The 14,450-nt window shown below is 43.9% G+C and overlaps 1 protein-coding gene across 8 annotated transcripts in view; it reads right to left on the reverse strand.

Annotated features, from left to right (window-relative positions):
• ARHGAP10 (Rho GTPase activating protein 10) overlaps positions 1-12,651 on the reverse strand; it is a 288,119-nt gene extending 275,468 nt beyond the window's left edge. For 3 of the 8 annotated variants that reach the window (XM_070611639.1, XM_070611641.1, XM_070611637.1), the window contains exon 1: positions 5,648-6,151. In XM_070611639.1, coding sequence (XP_070467740.1) covers positions 5,648-5,801 — 154 coding nt within the window. In that variant the 5' untranslated portion in view covers positions 5,802-6,151. Of the gene's footprint in view, positions 1-1,001; positions 3,423-5,647; positions 6,152-12,517 lie in introns of those variants that run through there. The other 5 variants (XM_070611640.1, XM_070611638.1, XM_070611643.1 and 2 more) reach the window with 4 other exon arrangements.
• Positions 12,652-14,450: the final 1,799 nt, after the last annotated feature.

The raw sequence follows: 14,450 nt of genomic DNA on the forward strand, positions 1-14,450 counted from the left end.
ACATGCCCTCCTCCTCTGTCTTCCTCCTTTTCCAAAAGTCAACGATGCTCCCTGGTCCGCCCAAAAAAACTAAGCAAAAAAGGAGGTGGTCAAAGAAACCCCAGCAGATGGGAGGGCAGGGAAAAGGCAATGTGTCAGGAAGACACTGACAACATCAGATGACTGACCCATAAAACATTCTAAATAAACATGGCTGGCAGCAGAGGACTCGAAATAGGAACTACTCTAAATGCAGTCAAGGACCACCTGCAGTGGGGAAAGCATTTAAACCTTTTAAAGCCTGTCTAGGCCCACATCCTAGCTTGAGTCTGACAGTAATAATTTTTACAGGAAGTCTGCATTCATACGAGAGACCCGGCCACTGTAGGAAGACCTCAAGTGAGAGTTTAAGGCTTATCCTAGGTGACACCCTGAACGGTAGGGGAGTCATGGTGATTTCTTTGGGGCAACAAATATATATGAGTGTTCTTTTCCATTCAGAGAAAAATTATATTTGTAATTTATTCTTTTTAAATAGCATTCTATTTCTATACCTCTCAATTCCACTTAACAGGAGCCATCAGCATAAAATTCACAATTATACCACTGTATGAAAATTAGGGTATTAAGGGGACCAGCTGATGGCGCAGTAGTTAAGTTCGCACGCACCACTTTGGCAGCACAGGGTTCACCGGTTCAGATCCCGGGCACAGACCTATGCACACTCATCCCGCCATGCTGTGGCAGGGGTCCCACATATAAAATAGAGGCAGATAGGCATGGATGTTAGCTCAGGGCCAATCATCCTCGGCAAAAAGAGGAGGACTGGCGGCTGATGTTAGCTCAAGGCTAATCCTCCTCAAAAAAAAAAAAAATAGGGTGTTAAGTAGCTGAAAACTCAACTCAAACTGACTTACATCATTTAACAAGATATCCAGAGGTAGGCTTCAGGCACAAAACAATCAGATGGCTCCCACCATGGCATCAAAAACCCAGATTCAGTGACCCCTCTGGCTCCTTACCTTGGCTCCACTCACAGTCCCACGATGGCGGCAGCAGCTCCAGGCAACATACTCAAACATCACAGAAGAAGAGTCAAGAACCCTTTTAATGAGTCTCCTCACACCAAAGGAAACCAGCAGACTTCCTAGCATGTCTCACTGGCCAGAACTGAGATACATCTTCATTCTTAAACCGTAAGTTTACCAGAAGTTCAGTGATTCTCAACCCTGATTGCACATCAATTTCTTTTTTGACAGCTCCCCAGATGACTGTAATGGTCAGCCAGGATTGAGAACCACTGAGTGAGACCAATCAGAATTACCCCTAATCACCATTTCCTGAGTCACCTGGGAAAGGATGTAGACACCCGAGCAAAATTTGGATGGTCAGGGAGAGAAAAAGAATGTTGACTGGACAAACAACAGTCTACACAACCACTTCATATTTGTGTTTTTGAAACACTTTCACACCGTTGTATTCAATCCTCAAGGCTTTCTGCAGCAGTTCATTTCACAAATAAGAGAACTGAGGTTCAACTTTACAAAGTGAAATGCCTTTAAGTCTTCCAGATCTTGATTTGTTTCAATGCAACAGGAACTTAAATTTCCCCAAAAGGGGCGGGCCCGGTGGCGCAGCGGTTAAGTGCACATGTTCCGGTTCAGCGGCCCAGGGTTCGCCGGTTTGGATCCCGGGTGTGGACATGGCACCGCTCAGCTAAGCCATGCTGTGGTAGGCACCCCACGTATAAAGTAGAGGAAGATGGGCATGGATGTTAGCTCAGGGCCAGTCTTCCTCAGCAAAAAGAGTAGGATTGGCAGGAGTTAGCTCAGGGCTAATCTCCCTCCAAAAAAAAAAAAAAATTTCCCCAAAAGGAATTACCACATGAACCATTCCTCTGAAATAATAAACACAAAAAAAGCAAAAGGGAATTATGTCCTCAGGAAAAACAAACAAAGCAAAAATCGTTAAACTATCAAAACCCAAAAGAAGTACTAAAACCAAGACATGGAAGACTCGAGTTCTAGCCCTGGCCTCCTCCATATCTGTGGTAAGAGCAGGCTCACTCAGGAGGGCCCCTCCGGCTTCACTCACACACACACACAGCTAGACAACTTTATACAGCTATATGAGTGCTTAATAACTATAAGGACTATCTGCTTAAAAACATGTATTTCCCCCTAGAACAGAATATATTTTCTCAAGAACACCTAATGTAAAATTTATGAGAAAAGTATATGTGGCTTTCTGCTGCTTCTGGCAAATATGCTATATATTTCTAAAAATCCTAAGCATCTGAAACTACATCATCATCACAAGAAAGGCTTACAAAAGTGTACACTGTACTGGAGGCGGACGCTGGTTATTCTAGGAAAGGAAAAGAGTGAAAAGAAAAAGGACCAAAAAAGTCATTTAAACAAAGATCCCACTGAATTAAGTGAATGATCTGCAAATGTGCCACAGAAGTCAACGATGCCAGACTCTTCTCTCTGGAGCTCCTCCCTACGCCCACGGCTATCTTCAGATCACCTTGTGCACACAGACGTCAAATACCGTCTCTACACCATCTCTTTCCCATTACGTTAGGCTACTGCTGAAAAATCTTCAGAGATTCTCCACAGGATAAAGTCTACATTCCCAACCTCGCTTTTATGGCCCTCCATAATCTGAAACTGACCTTTCCCTTCCTCCCAGGCTACTCCCTCAAATGACATCTCCATTCCAACCAAACTGGTCACCTCATTGTCCTCAAACACTGTGGAGTTCTGGTTTCTTCCAATCTGACAAAGTTCTACAAGGTTCTATTGCTTACTTAACACACCGATGAGTTCCCAAACGTCCAGCAAGACTTCTCCACTCTAACCTACAATAAACTCTGGTTCCCAGGGAAGTTAGAACGCTTACTTGTCATGGAATTGCTAACCTTTTAACACGTATGTCTGTGTATCCTTTGTTTCCTCAAGAACTTAGCACAACGCAGAAAGGAGTTCAAACATGCTCTCCAGATTGAAATGAATTCAACCTAGACAGGAAAATAAACTCAAGGACAAGGGCCTCTAACTTATTGCCACTGTGTATCCCAATCCCAATGTTTAACAAATTGAAGATGCTCAGTATTTGCTGGTTGCTACATAACTGAACTCAGCGGTTGGCCTTCTGGTCCTACAGAGCCGCCTCCGACTTCTTTAAACGTTTATGGAATATTCAAAGCTTCAATACATCACAATCACCTAAGTCCAACAAGTATTTAGTGCACGCAGGACGCATCATGCAAGGCAGTTAAAAACAGAAGTCACTTAAACACACAATTCTGAAAAAGCACAAAAGGCTATTTTTGCAAAACAGTGTAAACCATCCAAAAATATAAGCAATCTGACCTAGTCGACTGTCATTCTTTCTGCAGCTCTCCCTCTGCCTCCTGTCCTTCCTTGACTTCTTGATTCTCAGATGCTGTAGAAAGGCTCAACCTGTTAGGGGAACGATTGACAGACACTACAACATCAAACGACCTAATCTAGCAATTTCCAAACATTGCAGAACCTTACTAACACCTATAAGAAGATAAGAGAAACTGAACACAAAGGAATGAAGTGACCTGCCCAATTGTTCCGTAGCCAGGCCCTAAGAAGTGAAGGAGAACTAAACCCGCGTGTCCTGACTGAAGTCCAATGCCCTTAGTCTTTGAAAGGAACTAGAAGTAAACTTTATGGAACAAGCTGGGCAAAGGCAGGGTCTTCCTAACTTGCCAAAAGTATGTGAGCTAAAGCTGTGTTTTTGTCATCTTCTGGGAAAGAATTTCAGTTAATTAAACATAACAAGAAAAAGATACTTTCTGGTTGCTCTCTTAAGCATGATTATAAATTGTTTCTTATGGTAAAGTTCAAGAATCAAAAGGAGTAAGATACTAATTCACAGATTTAAGAAAGTCTGCATTCTTGAGAGGAAGGCTGACAGCTGGCCCCCCAGATGCACTAGCTGCTGCTGGAACACGAGGCATGTGCCTGTTGGCAGAAGAGCTAATATGCAGACATAAATAGCTTCCTACCAGTGGCCAAACTGGCTTTGCCATCTGCCTCTCTCCACACCAAGCCTCCCCTCCTCATCTCTCGAGGTCCAGAGGAGAAGGTATACCCGTACACTCCTCCAGCCAGTGACAGTAGTTAACACCAAGCTACAGAAGAGTCCTCTCCCTCACGTTCACTACACACACACACTGTGCCCTTCTCCACCCCTCCTCCTTTCTGTGCTCCTATAGCCAAGGCACTGGAGAGCTATCAATCAAATAAGCCCACTAGTCACATGTGCCAAACAAAGTGATTCCCAATCCATATTTTGCAACACCAAAGAGGTCACAGAACCAAAAGGAAACCCTGGACATCATCCAGAGAAGGTGAATGACTTGCTTCCAAAATTACAGGGATAGCTCAATGATTCTTCCCTTATTTCAGCTCATTCATTAAATGACTATTTACTGTCCCAGGCAGTGTGCTGGGTACTTGAGACAGTCTGTTCAGTATGTTTTAAGCTTCCTTCATGCCAGATAGAGGGGTGGCGGTCACACAAGCTATTTTTCCCAGAGGCGATGATCTACAAACAAGTGTACATGGGACAAACTCCCAAAGCTGAGAATTACTGAACTAACAAACTAGGGAGAAGCTAAGGACCCTAACAACACAGACTTGCTAGGCTGGATGCTGCCCAGGTCCCTGTCTGCTGTATGGGCAGGTCTTTAAGAGGAAAAGAGGGCACCCATAGGCATCCTTGGAACAGGCTGTGGGTCACAGGTGCGGTCAGGCTGCCCAGCTCTTCATTGAAGCTAATGCCTCCCCATTTCCAGCAGCGTCACCGACTAGGTGCTATCAGCACGAATTTCAGCCCACCTCCCTCCTAGAAAGACTCTTCTCAGCTATACTAATTATACATATCTTTTCTATTTCTCCTGTGGCAACTTCCGAGTTTTTCAAAACAGAGAAGAAGAGGGGACGAAGGCGTCAAGCTTGATCGGGGTGGAATTCCCAATTTGCAGACGGAGCTCGCTGGGGCCTGAGGGCGTGCGGTCGGCTCACCCTCCCAAGCCCCAATCTTTGAACCCAACTCAGCGCGGGAGGAGACAAGGAATGTGCGGAAAGCAGCACAAGCCAGGTGGACTTTCTGGTTTGGCACAGTGAAGGACCCGGGACGAGACTGTCAGGGAAGATGGGAAAACGACACGGAAGGGGTGCAGTTTAAGGGACTCCTGCAGAATTCAACACCCAGCAGGTTTTCAAAGAATCCCCAGGAAAGTTATCTTGGGAGGTCACGAGACAAAACTAGTAAAACTGATGTTTCTGTTTTGTGAGCAGCTTTAGGTGCAGTAAAACCTGACCTCGGGCAGGCGGGCGGGGAACGCAGGCCCCGAGGGGGCCGGGCTGGGGCCGCGGGGACCCGCGGGCGGCGGCTCCCACGCACGGCGCCCTGCTTCGCCCGCCGCGGGGGCAGGGGCGGGAAAGGGGACTCGCCGGCGGCGGCCCGGGGAGCAGGGGAGGAATGACCCCAGGGCCTCCCGGGGCCGCAGGACTCTCCAGTCCCGGCTGCTGGCCCCGGGCACCGGACTGCCCGTGTCGCTCCGGGAGAGCCTCCTCCCGGCCTCGCCGCGCCGCAGCCCGCCCGCGCCCAGGTCCCCGCTTACTTTTGGTCGCCGCGATGAGGTTCTTGCCGTCCTTGATGAGCTCTTTAATGAACTTGTTGGTCCTCTCGAGCTCCGCTTCGTGGGCGCGGATCCTCTCCCTGAACCACGGGCTGTCGAGGTAGCAGTCGCTGAACTCCAGGGGCTGCAGCCCCATGACTGCAGCGGTCCGCGCGCGGCGCGCGACAGCCGGAGCCGGGCTTCGGGGCGCGCGGGCAGGAAGTCCCGGGGAAGCTAGCAGCCCTGGGCGCGCGGCGATCGCAGCACAGACATGTCCCTCTCAGCTGAGCTGGCCGCGCGGAGGAGCGCGGCGCCCCAATCCCGGCAGCCCCCGCCGAGCCGGGCGCCCGCGGCTCCGCCCCGCCCGGCCCCCGCGGCAGACCCTCCCCCGGCCGCGAGGCCGCCCCGCCCCGCCCTGCACTGCCTGGCTCGCCCCCTTCTTTTCTCTCCGCCTTCCTTCCTCCTCCCTTCCTTTCCTTTCCCCAGATGCCTCTTCCTTCTCTTCCCCACGCGCACTTGCCCCTCCTCTTCCTTCCGAGGCTTCCTCCGTCTCCAATTTCGCCCCGCGGCTCTCCCCCACCCCCACGGCGCGGGCCCCGCCCCTTCTTCGGCTCCCCTCTTCGCGGTGACTCAGTGTCGGCTCCCCAATGCGGGGAACTCACCCGGGACAAGGAAGGGGCGTCTTAAGAGCAGTCTCTAATCCCCGCAGCTGGGCGGTATAACTCAGAGGTCTGGCATGCTGGGGAAAACGATTGACTCATTTATCCTGGGACCGACCCTCAGCTGTGAAGGGACTCGAACTCTCTTTTCCTTATCCACGTTCCGCGCTTAAAGTAAAATGCGTGTTCAATCTCCGCTTTCGTCTGCAAGCTCTGCGAGGGCAGGCAGCATTTTCTTGGAGGCCCAGCTGGTCCTATGACATTCTTCTGCTTACCCACACCACGACTTGTCGGAGGGGAGAAGGTGGAATAACCATAGAGTTGTTTCTGTTGTATTCAGCAGATTAAATTTGCTTGAGTAGGTAGAGAAGATCTTTATTATTCTAAAAATAACCACCGGAAAACAATGCCAAGTTATGTGAGGTTCTCACGGGGTGGGGGTGACGATCAAATGAGAGTTTGTCAGTGCACCTGGAAAAGTCTGCTAGTCGGTGTGTTCTGTCTGAAACAACTAAATGTGTCCCCCAAAATTACTGAAATGTATACTTAAAAGAAAGCAATTGTTCGTTAGAGTAAATTTTCATAGTAGCAGCTAACAATGTATTCAGCAATTATTATGTGCCAGGCACACACTAGGAATGCTACACACATTTTTTTACAAGCTCACAACATATGTTTACATATATAAGTTTACTAATGATAGTCGTATCACCAAGAGACTTCAAAGTGATACTTTAAAACGTTCAGACTCTGAGCTGGGTAATTAAAAATCTGTTTGGACAGCATGTTGTAGGAGGGTAACCCTCAGGAACAAGTTAAATAAGCCTCCTACTCAATATGCTCTTTTGTTACAAAACAGCACCTTGAGTGGCTAGCCCACAGATAAACAGATAAACATTACTACTTTAATGTCCATTCTCCAGAGAGTTCAAAATGTTTTACAAATAACTTAGGCATTGAAAGCCTCGGTTCCTACTAAAATCAGCAGGGGGCTGGAGTCTACAGAGAAGAGAATAAAGAGGCAGATAAAGGGGGAGAGGCACTCTGGAAGAGATGGTGTAAACACACAGTGAGGGCCTGGCAGAACAGCCAAACACTGACTGGCGCTCAAGCCTCTGGGCTAAAACCTCAACCTTTCCCCCTGAAGAGCGGCAGCTGAGCCTTCCTCAAAGTATTAATGTAGAGTTACCACATGAGCCAGCAACTCCACCTGCTAGGTATATACCCAAGAGAGATGAAAACATAGGTTTACACAAATGCTTGTTCATAGTAGCATTGTTCAGAATGGCCAAAAAGTGGAATCAACCAAACGTCCATCAGCTGATGGATAAACAAAATGTGTGTAGCCATACAATGCCACAGAGAATGCAACAATAAGCTGAAGCTTGGAAACGTTATGCTGAGTCAAAGAAGCCAGTCACAGAAGTCCATGTATAATATGATTCAATTCATATGACAGGTCCAGAGCAGGGAAATCTACAGAGACAGAAAGTAGAGTAGTTGTTGCCAGGGGCTAGAGGGGGGGTGGGGTAGAGTAATGGGTTTCTTTTGGGGGTGATGAAAATAATTTTAGATTTTGATAATGGTTGCACAACTCTGTGAATATACTAAAAACCATTGAACTGTACACTTTAAATGGGTGAATTTTTTCAGTCTGTGAAATATATCTCAAAAAGCAAAAAATAAAAAAGAGGGTGGCTCCAGAATTGCCTCTCCTTCCTCACCATTTTCCACTCCTGGCAAACAAGACTCTGGTTCATTCAGTGAGGCCAGTTCTTTAGATATTTGGAGCAAAACAAGCTGTTTAAAACAGTTTTGCAAAACATTGCAAAAAACATTGTTACTTGTATCTTTGCATAGATACACACACCAGTGTTAAAGAGCAGGTGGATATAAATCTTAATTCAATAGTAAATAAGCCTACTGTAATCACCTAGAGTGGAAGAGCCTAATTAGTTTGTTTTATTCAATTACACCTTGTATAATGCCTGGTAGAGATGATCAGCAACTGTAGAATGAATGAGAGGTATGATCAAGTGAAAAGAAACCTTATGTTACAGTGGAAAGACCGAAATTTAGGAGCTCCAAGTCAGCTTCACTACTTCATGGTTGTACGACCTTGGCAAAAGTAAATTTTCTTTAAATCTCAGGCTTGCCATCCATGAAATGGAAATAATAACATTGCAACTGCAGGTTGGTTGAGAAGATTTAAGGAAATTGTGTTTATAAATCACCTGCAGAAAGTTATGATAATAATGATTGGGAGAAGGAGGAAGAGGGTGGGGAGGACGGACTGAGGAGAGGAAGGAGGGAGAGGAGAAGGAGATGAAGATTACATTCCAACAGTGGGAAAGATTTGGGGGCAGGGGAGCCTACCCCCTGAAATCATAGCATTAACCCATGTAAGACAGTCCAAGGCAAGTGATCACAAAAGCAGACGCTACTGAGTTCCCAGGTCTCATCTTCAGTTAGTTAATTAATCAATTCTTCCCACAAATATGTGTGAAGTCTCTATATGTGCTAGGGGCTGGTGATGCAGCTGCAGCAGTACACGAAACAGACAATGTCTGTCCTCACTGTGCTTTTAGTCTCTGGAGATCGACATTGCACAAAACAAGACAATTCACACAAATATATATCTAACTTAAAGTGCTGTACAGTTAAAGTAAAGGGTATGTGAGAGATTTCAATTGAGGGACCTGATATAAACTGAGAGTGGGGTCAGAAATGCCTCATTGAAGAAGTGTCATTGAATCAGTGACCAGAAAAATCACTAGGCATTGACCATTAAATAGAGGTGGGAGCAGAGTGATCCAGACAGGGAACCAGCCTGTACAAGCCCCTGGGATGGGAAAGTCTGGTACATTCAAGACACTAGAAGAGAAGGTCAGGCGGCTGAAGCACAGACAGTGAGAGAATCTGGCTTGGGACAATGCTGGGTGGTGGATAGTAGTCAGGGCCCAGATTGTGCAGAGCTTTAGAGGCTACGTTTAGGATTTGGGATTGTATCCTAAGGCCTTTGAAGAGTTTTCAGCATGGTGGGATTGTGCTCTGTGATTGTTCTCTCTAGCTGCTGTGTGGAGAATGGGAATCCAGAGGGAAGGCTTTTGGAGTTGTCTAGGCAAGAAATGGTATAGCTTCACCCTCCAAGTGACAGTGGAGACAGAGAAATAAAATACATTTTAGAGGGAGGTTCTGGGACTTGACAATGGTCTGGATATTAGAAATGAGGAAGAAGGTGTCAAAGATGGCCTGCAGGCTCCTGGCATGATGAGTTAGGCGGATGGACGTGAACTCTACTAAACATTTACTGAAAGGAAAACATTGGATAGGAAGTTGAGGTGTAGCGGTGGGTGAGACAGGGAGGATCAGTTCCAGACTCGTTAAGTTTGAGGTGCCTGGGACACATTCAAATGTGTATGTCACATAGGTATTTGTATGCCTGGCTTAGTTAAGGATTTGGATCAATGCAAGTTAGGCAAGTTCCAATCTAGATAAAATGGACACTAACTCAGATGAAAACTTCCCTTTATGTAGGTTCTGATACATACAATATTGTCTTTCCCTGATGAGTCATAAAGTTGCTACCTATACAGTCAAACGTAGATTTACTGAATCTTTGAATATGTTTCAGGCTGAGTCAGTTAGAATTAGGTTCAGACACATTATAACAGAAAATCCAAAAACTAACAGTTGTTTAAACCATAAGACGTTTATTTTTCTCTCTCACATAAAAGATGTCTACAAGTAAATGGTCTAACATGATTCCACATTCCCCAGGGAAGCATTGGCTTCCATCCTCAGTGTTCCCTCATGGTACAAGATGGCTCCTAGAACTCCTTCCGAGAAGGAGGAAGGGAAAGGATAAAGCCCCCCATCCCTCCCAGCTGAGTCAGCCTCTTTTCTCAGCCTTCCTGCAGGTCTTAAGCAACATTTTTCCTTTTTATCTCATTGGCCAGAACTTAGTCACATGGCCACACTTCTGTACAAGGGAAGGTGGAAAATGTGCTCCTTTATCCAGGTACGTTGCTGCCCTCAATGAAATCTGAACGTTCTTACAAAGAGAAAAAGCAGGAATCTAGCAGTCTCTGCCACAGGCTGACACCTTTATGAGTGAGGTATGTAAATTATAGCTATGGCAAAACTTACATGATATAATGAGAAGAAATACAACATAAATCTTTGGGTGTCTTCAAAATTCTTTTAGGCCGTTTTCTCTCACAAGTATTAAGTGGGCAGGAAATGCCGAAATAGCCTAAATGATATGTTATTGGACCCTATCACTGAAAACTTCCCTGGAGAAGTAGGGAAGGCTTCGGAAAGTATATCACCGCTCCAGCTTCATGTCTCTGAGATTCTGTCAGCTCCACCCTGCCTTTCTTGGTATTGACTTGGGCCTCCTGAAAACTTCCTTCATGAGAACCAAATGGCTTCAACATTTCCAGATTTACCTGTAGATAATATCCTTCCCAGAACTAGAAAGCAGCTTCGCTATCACAACTACTTCAATCTGGGCATCGTGCCAGTGTGGGAGACTGCCTAACGGTGTCTAAATATAACGGGGATGGTTGCACAACAGTCTGACTATACTTAATCCCACTGAACTGTACACTTAAAAATAGCTAAAATGGTAAATTTTATGTTATGTGTATTTTACCACAATAAAAAAAAATGTATGAGGAAGAGTAAAAGGCCTCCTCCCCATACGTAACCACTGTTAGCAGTGTGTGGTGCACCTTTTCTTAAAGATCAAGTGTCCCAGAATAGTAACCGTCGCGGTGTGTTTGACATTTCATTACATCTATGTATTTAAAGGAACTTTTTTCTTCACAGAACACCTACTGAGAGTTCAATCTGGGTAATGCAGTTTCAGAAATACTCTGCTGAGAGTGCTACACTGGATAAGCTCGACAGAGTGTCAAGCCAGAATCTCTGTGTGATGGTGAATTTTGTGTCAACTTGACTGGGCTAAAGGACATAGTATTCTTCCCCATTCCTAAGATCTTGGAATTCTTCTGTATTGGTCAGGGTCCGGGAATATTGTTGATGAGATTGAATAACATACAGCCAGAGAATGGCAATATTTAAAAAAAATTATTTTCAAGTTTTTCTTTGTTTAATGGTTACACAGTTTCTCTTTGGGACGATGAAAAAGTTCTGGAAATAGACAGTAGTGGTGGTTGCACAACATTGTGAGTGTACTTAATGCTACTGATTTGTACACTTAAAAATGGTTAAAATGGTAAATTGTATGTTATGTATACTTTACCACAATAAAAAAATCTCCAAAAAAAAGTTTTTCTACCAAAATCTTCCAGTAATGACAAAGGTTGGGAAAACAGGCACCCATAGGGGCCGGCCCCATGGCCGAGTGGTTAGGTTCGCGCGCTCTGCTTTGGCAGGCAGCCTAGGGTTTCACCAGTTCGAATCCTGGGCATGGACGTGACACCACTCATCAAGCCAGGCTGAGGCGGTGTCCCACATACCACAACTAGAAGGACCCACAACTGAAAAATACACAACTATGTACCAGGGGGCTTTGGGAGAAAAAGGAAAAATAAAATCTTAAACAAAAAAAACAGGCACCCATATATCATTGTTGAGAATATAAATAGGCACTTCCTTCTGGAAGCAGTTTTGGTAATACTTTGAAATATGGTGCCCTATGATTCATTTATTCCTTTTCTAGGAATTTCACCTAAAATTTAAAAAATAATAATAATTTACAAAGTTTTACGTAAAGTGATCATAATCCCAGCATGGTTTTTAAAAGCCAAAAATGTGAAACAGTCTAAACTGACTATGGTGGATTGGTTAAGTAATTTAGGGTATATTCACACAATTAAGCACTATGTAGCTATTTAAAATTATAGTATATTAGAATAGTTCATGAGAAATGTTGGAGAACTATTCCAATACAACGTTAAATGAAAAAGTTACAAAGCCTAGGTCTTAAGTTGAGTAATAGGTTCTTAGATGTAAGGTTAGTTTGACAGCATTGATACTTAATGAACTGGTCTGACTTTCTGTTTATAAAATTTACAACAAATATAAATAGAAATACAAATTTCCATTCATAAAATTTCTGTTTATAAAATCTAAGATTGTTAAATGTGGTCGCATGATTACAATTACAAGTTCTCCAAAATATCTCAGGATACAATTCATCTGGACGTCAAAACAAACTCATTAAAATAACTAAATTATTTCTTACCTTCTTTGATCTTAGGTTCCCTCCTACCTTAACTCTTTTACCCTTTCCATTTGAAGGTAGATATCGAGAGAAGAATGCAGAAAAAGAGGCTTTGGTTAGTTCTGCTCTCTCCGTTATCTTTTTAACATTACATCATCTTTCCCCAGAGTCCTTCTGTTTTTTGTTCTTGCTATGAACATGACCTTAAAAGGACCCTTTTTGTTTTTCTACTGTTTTTCACATCTCTAAGCTCCTTCTGGATCTGCTTTTCCTGATATTGTTATTCAAGGGCCTTGCTACTCTCCAGTATTTAGATGAATGTACACATTTATCCATCGTCTCATATTTTGGGCTCAGTAGAGGAATACCTCCACAGCCACTTCCGGTTTTTTAAGATGTCTTCCCTTTTTTCTTCCTATCAGAATTATTTAAGGTAATAGTCATTATATGAGTTATAGTCTTTTATGAGCTATGGGAACCCCCAAAAGCATGTGAAGACTTTCCAGGGAGCACTATTGGCATGGAAAATTTTATTTCCAGATCCTCAACTTCCATTTGTCCTTTTCCCTAAAATTGATCTGTCTGAAAAAGCATTTCGCAAATTCTCCTACCCACCTCCTCTTTCACAAAAACCCTTTTCCCAAGGAAGAGGAGAAAGTAGAAAAGCATGCTGTAATTTCATTCATCCACATCCTGTCCCATTATGTAAAAATCTCCAGGATACCAATGGGACAACTTGAAATATTTTTCCTGGAAGTCTTCTATAATGATTAACCCATCATAGTGCTTTTTGTCTTTCCTTGTCTTATGCACGCTTCCGTTAAGGTGAGGTAGAGCCTTAGATCGTATCCCGTTGAGATATTCTGAGAATATTACAGGGTGAGGTGGTAGGAGTGATGACAATTTCCCTTTATTAACTTGCATCTCCCATCCTTAAATATAATTAGAAAATGCATGGTCCTTGAGGAAGAGACACGTGAAAGTGAATTAAGACAATGTCTTTAAGAAATACTGAACACTAAAATTGGCTCTCCTTTTTGAACATAAGGTTTTTTTCTCCTCAATATTCTTTCCTAGAATGTGTTGTCAGCTGGAAAGAAAAGCACCTTTGGACAGATTAGTCATGCTGATTCTTTAAAGTATAACTGAAGTGTTTAACTACAAAGATTTTTGAGACTTGATGGATAGAACCTGTGCAGAAAAAGTTTACATGATTTAATTAAAAATAAGTTTGCATTATTCACAAAGGGAGTTAAAACTTATTTCATCAATTTATATTCTGAAATAGCTATTGATTTACTGACTTAATCTTTCTGTGCCTCAGATTCCTCCTCTGTAAATTGGGGATAATAATAGTATCCTTTCATTGAGTTGTCTTGGAGATTAAATGAGTCAACCTGTAATCTATGCAAAGTACATAGAACACTGCCTGGTGCGTAGTAAATGCTCTTCGAGTTGGAATGCTCCCCCTCCCCAGTCTTCAGTCCCTCTTCTCTTTGTCTGTACTCACTCTCTTGGTAATCTCACTCAGTCTCCTAGCTTTAAATATCATCTATATGCCAAGGATTCCCAAATTTGTATTTCTAACAACTACTGACTCCAAAACTCCAGACTCATATATTGAATATATCATATATCAGACTCATATGTTGAATATATAATATATTCAACAACCTACAGGACATCTCCACTTGGATACCTAATAAATATCTCAAACTCACACTCTCCAAACTAAACTCCTGCTCTTTCTTCTCCCCAAACCTGCTCCACCTCCTGCCTTTCCCCTGTCACTTGATGTCAATGCCATTCTTCCAATTGTTCAGGTCTCTAAACTTGGAGCCAATCTGCACTTATTTCTTACTCTCATATTCCACAGCCCCTCTGTCTTCCTGAAAAAATATATCCAGAGTTTGACCACTATTCACTACCTCCATTGCTGCCCCCTGCTCCCCCC

Source organism: Equus przewalskii, chromosome 2 (genome assembly GCF_037783145.1).
Source record: "Equus przewalskii isolate Varuska chromosome 2, EquPr2, whole genome shotgun sequence".
Taxonomy (NCBI): Eukaryota; Metazoa; Chordata; class Mammalia; order Perissodactyla; family Equidae; genus Equus; species Equus przewalskii.